At 33.6% G+C, this 19579-nt stretch overlaps 1 protein-coding gene across 2 annotated transcripts in view; it reads right to left on the reverse strand.

The window, feature by feature from the left end:
• LOC128988818 (proton-coupled amino acid transporter-like protein pathetic) overlaps positions 1 to 19579 on the reverse strand; it is a 50936-nt gene that overhangs the window by 17693 nt on the left and 13664 nt on the right. For both annotated transcript variants that reach the window (XM_054410482.1, XM_054410483.1), the window contains exons 2-4: positions 14557 to 14646; positions 10155 to 10305; positions 1159 to 1283 (exon numbers count right to left, since the gene is read on the reverse strand). In XM_054410482.1, coding sequence (XP_054266457.1) covers positions 1159 to 1283; positions 10155 to 10305; positions 14557 to 14646 — 366 coding nt within the window. The remainder of the gene's footprint in view (positions 1 to 1158; positions 1284 to 10154; positions 10306 to 14556; positions 14647 to 19579) is intronic.

Raw genomic sequence — 19579 nt, forward strand, 5'->3', positions numbered from 1 at the left:
TATAATAAACCATATGTTTGATGCAAACATATGTTGTATTTGCATTTAATTGTTTGTTTATTCCTGCAGTGTTTTGAAGTCACTGTTTGTAACAACTGTACCTATTATATTACTACAGACTTTTAAAGTGTCTGGCAAGATAAAATAACCAACGAAAGTGTCTGGCTCTCAAGGAAATGTCTCTTCATAGCTTCCCAAGTAACATATATCAAATTCAGCTTTTATACTATGATGTAAATTAACGCAATTACTATTAGAAATAAGTTGTGATTTCACCGTTTATATTTGGCACAGAAACCTGTTCCAAACTGGAACTGAATTCACTGTTTGCAGGTAACAGTTCAGCTTATCACGGCAGACTTTAAAGTGTCTGGCTAGATGAAGTAACCAACGAAAGTGTCTGGCTTTTGAGAAAATGTCTTTTGATAGCTCCCCAAGTAACATTTATCAATTTCAGCTTTTATAAAATGGCGAAAATTAATCTTCGTCATACCTAAGTTTTAAGGGTATCTGGCAGAGGGTTTAAACCACACAAAGTGTCTGGCAATGGAGTAAATGATTTCTAACATTCATCTAAAGAAAATATGAAAGAACGAAGCTTTATACTATAACGAAGATTATTTGTAAATTTCAGACCTTTGTTACCTTTTTGTTGCCAAAGTAACCAATATCCAAATTTCATAGTCGCCGATCATTCTTCACTGAATTGGGAGCATTTGCTGAGAAACTTTCAGCTTTTATAAAATAACGAAGGTCTGGTAGTCATGGGCTCTCTGGCTATAGTCTTTGTTTCGCCCGAGAAAAAATGAACAACTCATTTCTCTCTTGCTATACCTACAGTTTTCTCCGTTTAAACAATGTTAATTCTATGAAGAAAACTGTATGTTTAGCGAGATATATGTTAATTTCTCAGTTCATCTTTGTCAAAACTAAGCTTGATAGGATATTGTTGGAATCTCCTTTATATCTACTAAAATTAGTGTACTTTGCAATATTGTTGTAAAATTACAGTTTTCGTGAAATTTGACCAAAATATTTAAAATAGCCGTTATATTTAACTATATTGTTTATTTTGAACCAAGAAATCACTAGCCTACGTTCCCACATTTTTTGAACACCATGTATGAAGCATATGTTGTAGGTTACACAGCTTTGTACCTTGCACACACTGAACATTTCCTCAAGCCAGGCAAGTGTGATGTCTGGAAGGCTGTCTCAATGGTGTCAGTATAGCCTAGAGACGTCTTGTTGTACAAATAACAAAGCTCTTGAGAACATTTCACCTGAAAATAATTTCCAAATGTTATATTACAGTAAGGGATGTGAAGATTTATAACATAACTATAAGGTAAGACGCTACCACTGTTAAGATTAACTGTTACTGCTATCAGATATATTCTGACCAGTGATGTCATTTGTTATGTTTATGATGTAATAACCGTTTCTGTTCTTATATCTGTGGATGCAACTTGGTGTGCCTTCTATCATAGCCTCTTCAATACGAGGCCGTGGCGAGACAAAAGTGGCGACGCCGGAGTCACGGCCTGCCGAAACAGCTAACGCAATCGCACTAATTCGTAATGAAGCTTTTGCGCAATGTTTAAGTTAAGAAATGTTTAACAGTTTTATTACTATTATTATTCATATTCATATTCTAACAGTTTTATTACTATTATTATTCATATTCATATTCTAACATCTTTATTTATCATAACTCATATACATTGGTGGTACAGCGAATAGTGTCAAAATACATAAAATAAAGATACTATTCAATATTTATGTTTCTGGTAGGTGGACAACTCGTCAAAAAATATAATGTTAAATTTATAATATACTCTTAGAGTTTTCTTGAATTTTGATATGACCATTTCTTTTTTATAAATTCAGGGACAAATTTTAGAAAAATGTTACGAGCGTATGAGGGTTAAAAAAAATTTACTTGTGAGGCTGGACAAACTCCCTTCTCCTCCTCAAATTATAAGAATGCAATGAATTTATTCCTTCCTCTGATTAATTTGTTTTGCGATAAGAATTGTTTCATAAATATATTTCACATAAACTGTTAAAATTTGTAATTTCTTAAAATGTTCATTTGCTGAATCTTCTCGTTTAAGCTTGAGTATAATTCTGATAGCCTCGTTTTGCTGCTTCAGAAGGCTATCCATATTTATTTTTTTTACCCATACAATGATAACCGTATAAGACATGAGAGTGAATGTGATAAAAAAATATACTTTTTAGGGTTTTCAAATTACAATACACCGGCCGACGTGACGAAACTACACACCAACGCTGGAGGAGGCTATGCGTTAAAAGATTTAAAAGTTAATTAATTAGTATTTGGGATGGTACGTTAAAAAAAATTTATAAAACAAATAAATCGAATAAGCGTCTAATATAAGTTTATAAAAATTAGTAAGCACGGAGGGCAAAAATTCCAGGGAATAAATAAGTTGCACTTTATTAAAGTAATTTATTAAGTAATAAATACATGATGCAATATTGAAATAAATATATACTTCAAAATCATTTGATAGTGTGACATTAAGTATCTATTAGTCACATAACACGGACAATAAAACCACTATAGTAGGCCTATTTCGATTTAAAAAATTGATTTTTATGCAATGAAAAGACACAAGTTCTGCAAACACTTTGTAGCAAATCAATAGATTTTTAAAAAGATTGCCAAATCTAATCAAATATAAGTTTGTCTATATGTACAGGGTGTCCCGGAACTCTCTACCAATATTTTAGGGCATTGTTCCTGGGTAAGAAACGTATCTAAATATCATATTTAAATTGTCCGGAAGTCCTTAGTTACTCAGATAGCCGCCATTTTGTTTTTTTCACTTATTATTTTTTTTCTGAAAATTGGTTAAACATACGCAGTTGAAACTTTGCAACAACATTTATGACAACTAGACAAAGCTACAAAAACATTATGACGATTTTTCAAATTCATAAAACAAAATGGCGGCTGTTTAAAATTTTGTTTCTTAAATTACTTGAAAACCGTTGATTTTACAAAAATGTTACAAGAATAACTTTTTTATAACAATTTTATTACAAATCGATCGACACCTTAATCTTTAAGATCGGACGAGTATTAACTGAGATATGGCATTTTTAGTGATACGTGACCGCCGGATATTAGTTGCAACGCATGCTGAAAGCGGTCACGTATCACTAAAAATGCCATATCTCAGTTACTCAGTTAATACTCGTCCGATCTTAAAGATTAAGGTGTCGATCGATTTTTAATTAAATTGCCTTAAAAAAGTTATTCTTGTAAAGTTTTTGTAAAATCAACGGTTTTCGAGTAATTTAAGAAACAAAATTTTAATCAGCCGCCATTTTGTTTTATGAATTTGAAAAATCGTCATAATTTTTTTGTAGCTTTGTCTAGTTGTCATAAATGTTTGTGCAAAGTTTCAACTTCGTATGTTTAACCAATCTTCAGAAAAAAATTAATAAGTGAAAAAAACAAAATGGCGGCTATCTGAGTAAATAAGGACTTCCGGACAATTTAAATATGATATTTAGATATGTTTCTTACCCAGGAACAATGCCCTAAAATATTGGTAGAGAGTTCCGGGACACCCTGTATAATACGTGAAGCCGTTTTTTGTTAACGCAACTCCTCCCTTATACATGGACCGATTTAAACTTTTAAGGTGTCAAAAGATTCGTCTTAATATTTAGTTTTGCAATAAGGTTTTAGATTTTTTAAACTCCTACTCTTAAGGGCGTGAGACCCTCTCAAAGGTCGGGTTTTCTCCTTAAGAAATACATAGAACAAATTTAATACCCCCGCCGCAGCAAACCTGCAGACTAAGCGAATTTCCATTTGACTGATTGGATTAACACTGAAATGTCTACTTAAAAATATAAAATTTATTCCCGATTTAAAAAGAATTAGTTTAACAAGTACTTAGGTTTGCTGCATCAGGGAGGGTAAAACTGTTTTTTTTTTTGTAAAATGTTAATAGTTAGTAAGAAATAAAAACATTTTCCAAATTTGATCAAAATATGTTCATAAACAAGCAAACTACAACAGTTTTACATATTCTCCATAAGAATAACATAGGGATTTTAAATTAAAATTTTTTTGGAATTTTCTCCGTAACTATTAGGCGCATAATAACGCTTCAATATACTAAATTATTTGTTTTTTAAGCTCTACAAAATGGTTTGGAAAGAAATTGCTAAATTTTATGTTTTTTGGGTCAAAAATGGGAAAACCCTATTTTTACCCCATAAAACCCCCCGTAAACCCCCGTTCCCATGGTCCGATCATGCTGGATCGCGAACTCGTTCGAATAAACGTACGTTTACACGTTTGTACCATTTTTCATCAAAATCGGATCATTTTTGCTCGAGTTATCGTGCTGATGGACACACATATATATATATGAATTTGAACGGATGGTGTTTTTGGCCTCTAGGGACCTCAAAACGAAAAAAATCGGTCCCGCGTCCAGGTCTTACCATGAGTACTACCGTAATAGCTTATTCCCTATATGGGAAATTCGCTAAAAACAAAAAAACACTTAGGTATTGGTTTTTTTCACGTGCAGAAATGTATGAAAACACGAAAAAACATTAGCTTATATTAATCCTTCGAAAATGCTGGAATTAATAAAAGATAATTTTACCATTGCATTTATATAAGTATTTTAAAGTTACTTTTTAGGCTGCATAACTAATTAGAGCCAAAAATGAACAGCATTGATACTCTGCACGTAATATTCTGGACTGAACATCAAATAGACAGAACGTTAATAATAATTAGTTTCTTTTAATTTAACGCAAAAACAGGTCACCAACATTTTAATGCAAAATCATTCTAGTAACTTATTGAAAACCAATCTCTGACTACAAACGAACGATGTTGATGGTTCACAGCTTTGTAAATATATACCAGCCATTTTCCCTGTATTAATATCATCATTTCTCGTTAATAAACTATGATTGAATAGAAACATCATGATTTTTTACAAAATTCCATGTATTTTTTGAAGTTTCGTGTTTTATTTAATTGGAATTCAGTCGTTAAATCTATATATTAATTTGAAACTGTTTTTCTTTGTGACAGCTAATTTGAGAGAACGGCTGGGTGTAGAAACTCGGTAGGGGTCTCTAAAGAAAGGTCTTGGTCTGTAGATGAGCCATCAAAAGAGAAACGTGGTAAATTCCTTTGTGGCTCTGCCCCACTGGCCTTTAAATTCCCATCCCATGTTATTCTTATGGAGGAAAACCGGGTTTTGTCATTGCAGAGAAAGGCTGTACAACATCGACCCATGTATTTAATCATCTGTTCTTACTTGATAATTCATTAACTTATGAAGTAGTTTTGCCTTGGCCATATAGATAACATAAATCTGTGCATGTATTTAGTGGATTGGAATGAACCATAATTGTAGGAAATTTTATCACAAATCTTGAACATTTGCGGAACCAAATCCATAACCTAGTCCAGCCTTGGTAACAAATTATGCAAATGCGATGAGATGTGATGACACTGTTGTGTTTCCGAATGTTTTGTATGTAGTGAGGTTTAGATGCTTTGTTCAATCAATCAATCAATCAATCAATCATTGAGATGGGGACGCCACCTAGGTGCGTATTTTAACCCAAATATGTGTGAAGGATGAGTGTAGAATGGAGTGTTCTATAACCAGAGATTCCGTTGGTCCTAAAAGGTCAAGTGGTTAATACTGTACGTACACTGCATAACTAAAATCGTTGCGGTTAGAAGGAGTCATTTTTTTAATTACGACATTTTAGGAGCCATGAAACAGTGGACAGACAACGCTGTATGTTTTCCTTTGACGGTATGTTCGAAATGGCGAGTCTATGACAACAGTGCAACGAATTTTTCGAGTTCCCAAATTGGACCCTATGTTGTATCCATTCCCATCAATACAATGCTCAGGCGGGTTATGTGAATCTCTAAACCACGATGAATTCTCATTACTACAATGTAGCAGGAATTGTTTTTAATTCAGTTCGACCTTGCTACATGTGTACATCAAAGTAAAAACTGTGTATACATTTTTTTTTAAATACCTGAATTGACATTAGTTCACCTACTTTACCAAAACCATAGACTCCGTAGTTAGTCTATTCCAAAACTTGAACAAAGCTCTCATCCTCAATGTACTCATCTATGACACAATTTTCAACCCAAAATTTTCTAAGAGCAATAAAGCATTGATTTTTGAACAAAACATTTAAAACGTATCAAAACTATAAAAAACTTGCCATGCAGTGGAGAATACATTTAATTTTGACAGTTTCAGTAGACCTTTGAATACAATTTTAATATTAAGGTAAACGCACCAGTAGCTGACAGTATAAGAAACTATACGCACTTAATAATCCGTGGTTTTGAATAAATAGGAACTAAAGAGATATTACGGATTTTATGTGATTCTAAATTTAGTGTAGTTTTCAAATTTGTCATACAAAAAGGGTTTTTTAAATATATTTTATAACATTTTTAAACTTAATTCAACCTTTGTACGTGTTCCAGTGGCTGACAGTGAAAAAAGTGCTTGTACCAGTAGCTGACAGTCAGTTGTCCCAGTAGCTGACACTGGAACTATACATGTACTAGCTGCTAAACCTAAGGGTTTTATAATTTATAAGACGAATAAAATCTAACCTAATAATTAAATTATAAAATCATGTAAAACGTTATTAAGAAAATTTATTTTACATATTTTAAAATAAAAAAATATTAACATTAAAAAATATATATATTTTTTATTTATATTAAAAACATATATACATTTTTTTAGATAATTTGGCTTATTAATTAAAAAATTAAAATCATTTTATAAAAATTTGAGATCACATAAATTATAAATAGCATGCAAATTTCGATGGGTAAAACCAATTTAATATTGTGCAAGTAGCAAATATCCCCTGTCAGCTATTGGAACTTGTATGGCTTTTGTGTACCAAAGCCTGACATTGATATAATTTTTAATCCAAAACCCCTAACACCCCAATTTTATCATGAAATTGTCAACAAAGGTATGATTGATAAAAATAATGAGCCTAATCATTAATACTATTTAAGAAATTTAGCGAAATGACTAAAAACCAAACTTACCTTCTTAACAATTTCATTAAGGGAATCGACTAAATGTGATGTGTACAGACAGGGTCGCTTTCAAACCACCACCATTCAGCGAGTATGGGCTAAATTCCACTGATTTTTTTGTAAACAAATCAAGAATAAACATATGTTCTTCTAACAATGCAATCATGTGTAAATATTTTTAAGAGACCACATTATAATGTAAAGAAACTCAAACTGTCAGCTTCTAGAGCACTGTCAGCTACTGGTGCATTTACCTTAACAGCTGGTTCATTAAAAGTTGTGTAAAATTATCCATATGGTCGAAATGTAAACAAAATTGCAGAGTGAACTTTAAAGGCCTCTGGGGCAGAGGCCCAAGGAAATTAACCTCGTTTCTCTTTTGAGAGCTCACCTACAGACCAATACCTTTCTTTAGACACCCCTACGAAGTTTCTACGCCCAGCCGTTCTCTCAAATTAGCTGTGACAAAAACCTTATTTTCCTCCATAAGAATAACATGGTATGAGAATTTAAAGGCCACTGAGGCACAGCCCCGAGGGAATTCTCCATGTTTCTCTTTTGATGGCTCATCTACAGACCAGGACCTTTCTTTAGACACCTCTACCAAGTTTCTACGCCCAGCCGTTCTCTCAAAATAGCTGTCACAAAGTAAAACAGTTTCAAATTAATATATAGATTGTGATTTACTATTTTTTTTTTTTTAATTAAGTATTTGCAATGGTTTTTTTTTGTTATTTTAAAATCGATTATTTTCTTCCGAATCGTGTCATGTTTTGCAATATAATGTTCTATTACCAAATCAGTGGAAAATCTTAATATCACAGTAACTCTTAAAATTATTTCTAATGGAGTTAACTTATATGTATTGTATGGGTTGGTTTCTGCCTTTTTTACCACTTCTTGGAGATTACACGTTGACGATATTCTTTGGCGTATTGCATCTGTAGTAGACGATACTCGGTTGGTGTAATATTTAAAATTACAATGGAAAATGTGAGAAATACTGGACAATTTCATATACTAAAAATAAAACTGAAATAACACTGTGCAACATTTCTTGAGCAATAATTGAAAGAGCAGATTTGCAAACAATGGAAACAGGAAAGTCATAGAACACAACCAAGTACAGTAGAAGAATTAGAAATAATGTTTTTTTTTTTCATGTATAATCGTTATTATAGACAACCTAATGCGGCTATAAGTGGGGAAAATTTGTAGAAAACACTAAAAAACAAGGCCAGCTTTTGAAAAAAAGATAAGATATTTACAAAAATTTTGATTATATCTAACTGTTGTGCACAGCTTGAGTATTTCCATAATCTTTGAGTCGACTCTTATAAAGTCATCGGAAATTATGACTGTTATTCGTTTATAACGCCTGTAATGCTTCGCAATTGCTCGAATTCGAGCAACAGGTACACTAGTATTTAAGGTCTTGCCAGTCTAGAAGTATTAAGTTACTAGCTTAAATTTAACTTTAAAACTGTTCTATAGGTTTTCACACAATAGTTGAAAGGTCAGATTTATAATCAACTAGCTGGCCCGACAGACGTCGACCTGTCCTAATGTGGTTTTTATGTTAAATGCTTGTTCATTTTCATTATTTTGGTTGCAGATTAGCTGTTGTCATAAATTAAAAAAAATCGTGCTGCACCCTGTTGGTGAACTTATTAACTTTTTAATGCTATTGAACATCACAGAATCAAATTGCTTACTTGAACCAGCTGTTAAGATTCTTAAATTCCATTTAAATATGAGTACTCATAAGGTTAACATGGAAAACTCCAGAGCCACTGGGGCGGAGTCCTTTTGACGGATCTGCACCAAACTTCACACAAACCATCCTTGAATAATGCTTAATAATCCCTGAAAGTTTCATTACAATCTGTCAAGCGGTTTTGGAGTACATAAAGGACAAACAAACAAACATACATACAAACAAACAAACAAACATACATTGGATTTTATATATATAGATGAGCGACTTTATTTCCTTTAAGTGAAATAATATTTTGTTTTTAAATAATGTTTTTTTGTGTACATGGTGATTGATATTAGTGTGCCAGCGGGTTAATTCGAAGGTTTAAGATATATAAAAAACTTTTAATCGTAACTGCCTTGCACTTTTTATTGGAAACATTTTGGACAAGTTTAAAAAATAATTTTAGCAGCCATTTTTTCAATATGGCCGCCAACTTTGATTTTTGTTATGGAAAACCCTATGATTTTGTTTTTATGATTTTGTTAGAAAGTAAATGAAATTTAAAAACGTTTTTATACTTGGCATTTTTTCTCTAAAGCTACTCGTTTCGGAGTTACAGCGTGTACTCCACTTAGCGTGTATGTGTTTTTATACTTGGCGGTGTACATTCTGTATCATGTAGCTCCTAAAGGAGTAAGCTTAGAGAGAAAATGCTAAGTGTAAATCAGTCTTAAAATTTGCATCTACATTCTAAAAAGACCAAACATTTAAAAATACATAGAAAATATTGATTCCATATTTTTTTATGTTCACCATTTTCGAAAATGGCAGCAAATTTGAAAATAGGATAACTGTGTATTTTTAAGTTTTCATACATTCAAATATAGGGATCAAGTTTCTTTAAATCACTACACTAAATTATTTTTTACTAAATAAAATTTTGAAATTCAGTTTGCAAACATTCTGAACACCGGATTATAACCGGATTCGTGAGTTTCACTGGTTAGGATAACAAAAATGTTTTACGTTAACTTAAAAATAACTGTACATTATTTTAAAGTATAGTTTAGATTAGGTTAGGTTTAGGTAAGGTTTAGATTAGGTTTCAGAGTAAGGTTAGGTATAGATTAAGTTTCAGTAAGGTTTGGGTGTAGCCATTTTTTTTTTTTTAAGAACCTAGTTGTGTGAGCCAGTCAGAGAATGTGCTTGTGACTAAAACTCTATTTTCTACCTTATTTTTTGTTGCTGGCCAAGTTGATGGGTCATAACAGTTGCTATAGCTCACAATAAGTCATTCCACTAGTCTGAATTGTTAAAAAGTAGTTGTCAACTTACTATGAGATAAGTTCCATGAGTACAGAGAATGGCGACCACAGCTGTCCCCAGCAGTCCCAGCATCAACCCGGAGTTCTTGAAGGCGTCAGGCATTGCCAGTATACCAGAACCTAGGCTTGCCTTTACTACATGTAGTAGAGCATCCGTCTCTCTGGATCATACAAAGGATAATCAACATATCTCTGGTACAAGATTATGTTTAAAGAGAATTTCTATAGTCTTAAGTAAAACTTACCTTGAGTTAAATTCGTTTTGTTTTAAAAATACGGTTTCCAGCTTCCTTTTGGATACATTTTTCAAGGTGTCGGTAATTTTAATAACCACAAACAATGTATATAATCTATATCTATAAAAGAGGAACTATGTATGTATGTATGTATGTATATATGAAAGTACCTTATGGACTCCGAAACCGCTTGACAGATTGTAATGAAACTTTCAGGCATTATTAATAGCCCAGGCAAATTAGACATATGCTCCCCAAAAAATCGTCTAAAGCTGGAAAGTGTTTTAATACCTTTTGGGGGTCCCAAATAATAGTCCTGTGAGTTTGCGACGGATTCTGACGTCTGCTTAAGTTTTGGGAGTCGAAAAACTATGAAAATTTTGCACTTTTTTCAGCTTTTCGCTTATAACTGCTAAATGACGAATCCTACGGAAATTGTTGATCAGAGGTGTCTTTTAGTGTATAAAATTCTGCGTCGATTGGTGTAAAATACATTGAAATCGGCCGAGTAGTTTAGCCGCTGTAGTTTTTCAAAGTTGGGATATTTTCATCAACATGGTAAAAAAGTTGATTATTTGATCGGTTTTCGGCTTACAACTCCTAAACGACGCATGCTATATAAAAATGCACTTGTAGTTAGTTTGGAAAACACAAGATTCTGCGTAAAATGTTTCTTTTTATTCCTTAATACTGGCAATTGATTGGTAAAGAGGGACATTTTACTAAATCGGATGAAGCGTGTACTATAGTTCATAGTAACGGTACGGACTCAAAAAGGATCGTTAAGGTCACACGGGTAATAACGTAGATACTGTCCTTTAAATTGATTATGAATTATTAAAGTGTTGTTTATTCCATGGTGATCATCCAGAGGTGTATCCAATAACGTGCGAAGAGAGTAAGACGCCCTATGTAATTTTAAGTCTAATATTGTTGTCTGAGGTTCCGAAAATTCTAGGATTCATTTCAACCTCCCATTTATAGGATTCATTCTTCAGTTTTCGGCTTACATCTTCTAACGAAGCATGCTATAGAAAAAATGTACCAGTAGTTAGTGTGAAGAACATAAACGTCTGCGTAGAATGCTTTTCAATTCATTAAGATCGGATTCAATAGATCGAATGCTTGTCAAGTTTCTTTGCTGACGGAAACTTTCCAAAATTGAAAGCTATACTGAAGAAAAACAGGCCATGCTGCACTACGGGCAGAACAATACTACGTCACAGTGGTGGATAATTGTACTAAAATCTTACCTTTTAAATCTGTCAAACAACCAGCTTAATTACCAAAAACATAGGGGATAAGGCAGTGACTGGATCAATGAATCTATTTACTAGTGTGACGTCATGGATCCTGCAGCATGGCCTGTTTTTCTAGTGGGGCCTTGTCTGAACACGTCCGTAACAAATAGTTAAACTACAATCACAAAATAAATGTACTATTATGTATTGTTATTTTCAGTGCAACACAGGTTTAAATGTAAAATTATAACACTAAATTTTCAACATTAGTAAACAATTAAGTTTAAGTTGAGTTGGTGAGTCGGTGGCCCAGTCGGTAGCGTCGCGGACTTCGGGCCCAAGGCAGAAGTGTCGTGGGTTCGGATCCTGGTCACTGCCACTAACTTTTATCAGTACAGTTCACCTTTGTACTGTACCGGCTCACCCCTTGCTTTGCTGGATACGTTCCACGCACAGATCTGTAGTCTATGTGGACGGGCAAATGCAAGGTTAAAAGAGGCCGCCAACCTCTTAAAAAAAAAATTAATTTATTTTCTAGCAGCTGAATGGCAAACTGGCTAATGCTAAATATACACTTTTTATTGAACAATGACATTTTACAATTAAAGCATGGCAAAAAGTATTGGTCCGGTTTATGGCGTAATATGACCATTGAACAAGTAAGTACTCATGAAAGCAACATCTTATTGTGGATAGCTATTCCGAAATATGGGAATTAACGATGGGGGCCTAGATGGATCGCTGGCATGCCAATCGCAGTGAATGTTACCCATCAAATTGAGGAATATTGTGGGATCACCTTTTCAACATATTATCAGCACGTTGACAATATAAACTCCAGGGATACAGTGGGATAAAAAATAAATTCATCAAATGGTTCCAGTGTCACGACCAATTTACTGAAAATAGTTCCCTCATGTCTACAGCTCAGGAGTTATCCCATATGATAGCATCAACACGAGATATAAACAGCGTAATGAAAAGGCTCAGCTTGCAAGAAAATTGTAAATAGGCAAGCCTATATTGATCATTAACTGTGCATAAAAAAAGGAAGTGGTGACCTTGCGAGCTGTGAAGGCACCATTAAAGATTCAAGAAGAATCTGCCCCCATCAGTCAGCACTCGATATTCCAAATTAAATCCCAGCCTCAATTTGAATCATACTTTAGATTACAAATAGGTCCGTACTCCGTTCCCCACTAGCACTGTTTGATGATGAAAGCGTGATGTGGAAGAGTAGAAAATTTGAACTATTCATGCTGTTCACTCCAATCAATGTGGATCTCACTGTGTTCTGACGGGTTACAACGGTTGGCGAAGGTGCAGAAGCAAGTTGACCCTGTACATGGATGGGAGCAGAAATTACCCATATCAAATGAGGTTTGGCCTCTTCTAGAGGATACTTTCAAAAACTAATTTTGACTTAATTCTTACTAAAGGGGCTGCTATCCACAAATCCTTTAGAGCTCATTTAAAAGTGTACTCAATCCAGAGAGATGGGTATGGAAAATTAACGCCGATGGGTTAACTCCCACCACTACGGCTAATCCACCGGTTCGACAAGAACTTCTATCCTGTAACTTCCTATTTCGACTATAGTGTACATGTAAAAAAAAAGTTTACATTAACCTGCTTCTTTTGAAATTCAAAGGTGCTTTCTTCTGAAAGACTTGAAAGGGCCACGATTATCTCAATTCGATATATGAAAAAAATATGGTAGGGTATACCAAATGTCTCCATTTGTGACAAATAAGAGCAAGAAATGAATCCTTATTCTTAACATTCCAATGATGAGAAGTAGAGAAGTTATTATTATTATTATTATTATTATTATTATAACAAATTATTATTATGGTGAAATCTACGAAGACTCCCAATTGTTTTCTCAAAATAGGCAAAATCCATAATGAGACAATGTACATCCGTCCCATTATCATCTTTTGTTTATTTAATAAAATCTTTCTCTTTGTAATATCTTATCATATGTTAGAATCGCTTAAAATGTGTCCAGGGATGGGAGGTTGGGACGAATCCTAGAATTTTTTTGTAACCTCAGATAAGAATATTAGATTTAAAATTACATAGGGGGTCTTGTTCCTTTCACAGCTTCTAGGATAAACCTCTGGATGATTGCCATGGAATAAACCACTATCTAATAGTTCATAATCCATTTAAAGGACAGAATCTACGTTGTAACCAAATTTAGTGAAATTTCCCAATTTTAACAATCAACTGCGGGTGTTAAAGAATTAATAAACATTCTACTCAGAATTTTGTGTTCACCAAACTATCTACAGGTGCATTTTTGTATAGCATGCGTCGTTTAGGAGTTGTAAGCCGAAAACCGATCAAATAATCAACTTTTTTACCATGTTAATGAAAATATCCCAACTTTGAAAAGCTACAGCGGCTAAACTACTCGGCCGATTTCAATGTATTTTACACCAATCGACGCAGAATCTTATGCACTAAAAGACACCTTTGAACAACAATTTTCGTAGGATTCGTCATTTAACAGTTAGAAGCGAAAAACTGAAAAAAGTGCAAAATTTTCATAGTTTTTCAACTCCCAAAACTTAAGCAGACGTCAGAATCCGTCGCAAACTCACAGGACTATTATTTGGGACCCCCAAAAGGTATTTAAACACTTTCCAGCTTTAGACGATTTTTCGGGGAGCACTACCTTTTTTTAGTCTAATTTGCCTGGACTATAAGCATTCTTCAAGGATGGTTTGTGTGAAGTTTCGTGCAGATCCGTCAAAAGGGCTCCGCCTCAGAGGCATTTTAAGTGAACCAATGCCAGGCTTTTTGAACTACAATGTTTAGAAATAAATATAATTTAAATCTTGATATACTAGTCCAGGATAAACCACCCAATTTAGTATTCATTCATATTCAGTAATAATGAATAATGGTTTTAACTATTTGTACTCACGTAGTAGCTAAAGGATCGTCTCTGATCGGACACCTACATCGTTCATCTTGTTTTGCTGTCGACTTGGGATTGCTAAAATCCACCTCGAGTCTGCAAAGATAAAATCAATTAGTAAAGCTCGTTAAACACTAAATAGGAAAACATCAGATGGCCTACATTTGGTTAGACGGGAATCAGGACACACAGGATTGTAAACACATTCAAGAAATGTGGAGTATCCAATAGCTTTCAGGACTCAGAGCACCTTAAGTAAAATGCTGCGTCCAAAAATAGATGAATGTAAAAATTTCGACGCTTCGAGTAGCTTTTACGTTGGGCAAACTGAAAACTTTGTTCAAAGTTCTAAAAACCACATATCTGCACGGAGAAACAATAAATTTAAAAGATCAAAGGTTAAACAATACTTGCTACAAAATAGCCACTCATTGAGGAAAATTGAAGACAATCTATATATTTTAAAAACCTGTAAGTAAGGAAATGTGATGGATTCTTGGGAATAATTGTATATTTATAAGAAAAGATGAAAAAATTGAAATAAACGTAATAATGAACAAAACAAGTGAATTTTGACTCAAATTACTCATGGAAATACTCTTCACCCGAAACTTCCGGTAGCCAATAGGATATAAGTAGGGACGCCAATAGAAGTTGTCTTGCCAATGGAGGACTAGTGGGTTATATTGGAGTGTCTAATCGAAATCGATTACCACCTACCATCCTCTTTACGTATTTGGCGTTTTATGAGTTTACGTTCAAGGGTAAATATATGTTTCAATAGTGTTTTTATCTGTATTTATTAAATTGGACTAAAGTGGTTGGCTATGACTGTGAGGCATAATTATGTATTAGTATTGTTTTTTTTTTTTGTATTTTTGAGTACCCATTGGGATTCTTTGCATGGATGAGTCTACACTTAAATTACCTATACAATTGTGAAGTGGTTACATTTTAGCGAATTTCCCTATAGGGAAGTAGCTATTACCGTAGGTCTCATGGTAAGACTTAGGCCCGGGACCGATCTACTTTTTCATTTTAATGTCCCCAGAGGCCAAAAACACCATTCGTTCAAATTTTTATATATGTATATATATATATATATATAGGTATATATATATATAGATTTATATATATATGTGTCCGTGAACACGATAACTTGAGTAATTTTTATCCGATTTTGATGAAATTTGGTTTGAAGGTGTAAGGCGGGATAAACTTGAATGAGTTCGCGATCCAGCTAGATCGGACCATGGGAACAGGGTTTTATGGGGGGTTTTATTGGGTAAAAATTGGTTTTTCTCACTTTTTACCCTCAAAACACAAAATTTCCCAATTTTTCTCTAAACCTTCTTAAAGAGCTTAAAAAAACAAACAATTCAGTATATCAAAGTGTTTTTGTACGGTTATTGGTTACGGAGAAAACTAAAAAAATTGTAAATTTAAAATTCCCATGTTATTCTTATGGAGAATATTGTAAAATGTTGTAGTTTGCTTGTTTATGGATATATTTTGATCAAACTTGGCCAATTTATTTATTTTATAGTAAGCTATCAATATTTTACTAAAAACACACTACTTTATTAGTTTCCTTGTAGCAGCAAACCTAGGTACTCGTTAAACCTAATGTTATTTAAATAGATCAATTGAAAATCAATTCGGCCAAATGGAAATTCGCTTAGACGGCAGGTTTGCTGCGGCGGGGGTATTTAATTAAATACGGTTAGTATTCAATTTTATCCAAACCAACAAATCTATTTAGCACATGTTTTTCGGGAATTCAACTGTACCCACTTCCATTTGCTACCTATTGGAAAATCATATATCCCGTGCCTTATTAAAGTTTTAGCTAAAACAATCTCAATACTTTACAAATACCCCATTTTGTCGATTTAATGGAATAGAAACATCATTTGTACCAAAACAGCCGATTGTTTGTTAGGCAAACTAGCTGTAACCCACGGGATCACCCCGTTTTGCTTTATAAGTATTAATAAAACTTAATTAGTTAAGTTAAGCTGAAATAAACAAAACAACATACAGTAATACAAAAAAATAATCATACCTGATTTGAATAAGGTAATAAATTGAAAGAATGACTAACAAATAAGTACAGCTGAGGTATTTTTAACATTAGGTATATGGAAAGTTCCCTTTAGAAAGAAATTACAACCTTAAATGGCAATTTATGAAATAATGGATAGTTTTGCGCAAGGGTTCTATGGGGGTTTGACTTGTAGTTTTCTCAAAGATTCGTGGGTACTTTGGACTTTATAATATGGATATTTGAACAAGTCTTTGTTTTATTAGTTGATCGTGTTAACTCAGATATAAATCTTTGCCAGATTATTGGAATTATTTAAAAAGCTGTATTATTATATAAAAGTTCTCGTATCGTTTAAAACATCATAATCCAATTAAATTTAAGGCTTAAAACCACCTTGATTTACAATTGTAAATTATCAAAATCGTATTCGAATATTTTCTATACTGATTAAAATTAACTTATGTGTCGTCGTCTGCCATATCCTTATTTTGTTAATAATCTTTTTATTTTTTATTTATCACACACAATTATTATTTAAGCAAATGTATGTAATCATGCACTCTATACATTGTCTAAAATGAATCAGGTACCTTACACGAACGATTTCTATAGTCTAAAGTAATAAGTATTTTTTTCCTGAACACATATATCTATCTATACTATTATAAAAAAGAGGTGGTTGCTGTATGTGTGTATGGGAAAAGTAAACTCGAAAAATACTGGTCGGATTGGGCTGAAATTTGGCATGATGATAGCTCACATTCCCGATTAACATATAGGCATATTCTTATTTCAAAAATCCTTTCGGGCTCCGCCCCAGTGGCTCTGGAGTTCCCATGTTAACCTTATGAGAAATGGAATTATTGAATCTTAACAGCTGTTTCAAAATTAAACAAGTTGGTTCTGTTCTATGATGTTCAATAGCATTAAAGTTACAAGGATTACCAACAGGGTGCAGCACTATTATTTCTTTTACATTTATGACAACAGCTAATTTGCAACCAAAAGGTTAGTGAGCGTAGCGAACGAACTTCAACCTGGAGGCGAGTTTGCGTAGCGAACGAGCTAACCTGAAGGCAAGTGAGCGCAGCGAACGAGCTCCAACCTAAAGGTGAGTGAGCGTAGCGAAAACGGGGCAAAGCCCGCGGGTTACAGCTAGTTTATTTTATAGTTTACTTGACACACCTTTGAAGATTCTTTAGAATGCCTTGGCATTTACATAATGCCTAGTTTTTGTTTGTTGTCCTAGCACGCTAGGCACGAACCCGGGATTGTTTTGCACATTACTTCAGGGTAGACCTAGGGGTTGCGACATGTCACTTAGATAAATCCCATTGGCGATTTTGGCGTGATTTTAACCCGGGACCAAAGTCCCGCGCCCTAATTACTAGACTCGTTCCCCATATAATGCCTAGTAGTGGTTAATATTGGGCACTATCTGTGTTGTACTTCAATTCAATAGTATTAGAATTAGAGTTTTGCTACTTTATGAAATGAATGTACAAGTTATTAATGTTATAAATACAGGTGTAATACATTGTAGGCATATATATTTTCTATAAATATATACTGCATACTATACAAACATTAATGCCCAATATATTTACTCATCTGGCAGTATATCAACACAAAGAAGACTGGTTGAACAAAATAATTTTATCCACAGTGTTGCCAACAAAGCATTCAAGTGTAATCGATATTGATGAACCCTGCGAAGACAGTAGCTATTTTCAGCCGGGTATAATCAACTACATCGATGTATTTTCCTGGTATCAAAGATTCTGTTACGTTTCACTTTTGGGTCTGCGATGTTATTCTTCATTTTCTTACGGCAGCAATATACTTCAGGAAAGTTCATAAGCTCAAAATTTGAAAGTCAAGAGCCACTTCGACTTGTGAGTGTTTTACCTTGGATATATAGGTACTTCCAAGTTCGTGGCTTCTCTTTTCCAGAGGTCAGTTTGTACTTTTACTTGTTGTGTATTTGCACTTCCAGTCATAACTAAAATGCTCCAACCCCTAAAATATACCCACTTTAGGTCAATGTGTTCTTCTCATAGTTAAATCTCCACTTTTGGAAAGGGTTTATAAAAAATAACTGATTTCATAGACTATTATGAGCCTATGCTCGTGCTCTGCAATTTTGCGACAAGGGTATTTTATTTTACCAGGTGAAACCCGTCGAAATCGACGGTTACTTTCAAGACTTACGCTAATTCATCTAACTGCGATAAATTGAGTGAAATTATACATATTTTTAGCATTTAGCGTTGTTTAAAGAGTAATAAGTTTAAAAACAAAAATGACATTAATTGCGTTAGTTACCAAATATGGTTGATCATTAAATAAATAAAATATTTCCCATACTGTACGTCATCGGTGTTATTATTAGTATGTTAACTGGTATCTCTTCTTTTGGAAGAACCTTTAAATAGTATTAAAATCGTATTGGTGGATCTTTTTTAGTTAAAAACTTCCGCGATTTCATCAGTGTATTAAAGATTGATCTAGGATTTTATTTGAGAAAAGATATCTGTTTGTTGAGAAGACATGTTCTAACTTCAAAGGGAGGTCCATCCGTTATAGTTTAAGTTAGATTTTTCCTTCGTCACTTCGCGTCTGTTCATATCGTACTTCCGTGCCAATGAATAACCATTTAGCATAGCTTTGAGAAAAATTGGTTGTGGGGTTACTGTTGAAGCGAATAAGACACTTCTGCACTTGTATTATTTTGTATTTTATTACACAATCGAAGATTTTTCCAATGATTGAAAACATGGATGATAATAATCTCATGAACCTATGATGATCTGTCTAGAATAATATGATAAAAATATATCCAAAAGTGGTGAAAAAGGCAGACACCATGCCGTACAATAGATATAAATAACAGTTCAATAAGAAATAATTGTAAGAGTTACTTGATAATAGTTATTTGTGCAACTAGTGAGCAAAGGGAGGCATTTGACTCACTCGAGAGAA

This window comes from Macrosteles quadrilineatus, unplaced genomic scaffold (assembly GCF_028750875.1).
Source record: "Macrosteles quadrilineatus isolate MER2022 unplaced genomic scaffold, UCM_ALF_1.0 Scaffold_3__2_contigs__length_128488019, whole genome shotgun sequence".
NCBI classification, from domain to species: Eukaryota; Metazoa; Arthropoda; class Insecta; order Hemiptera; family Cicadellidae; genus Macrosteles; species Macrosteles quadrilineatus.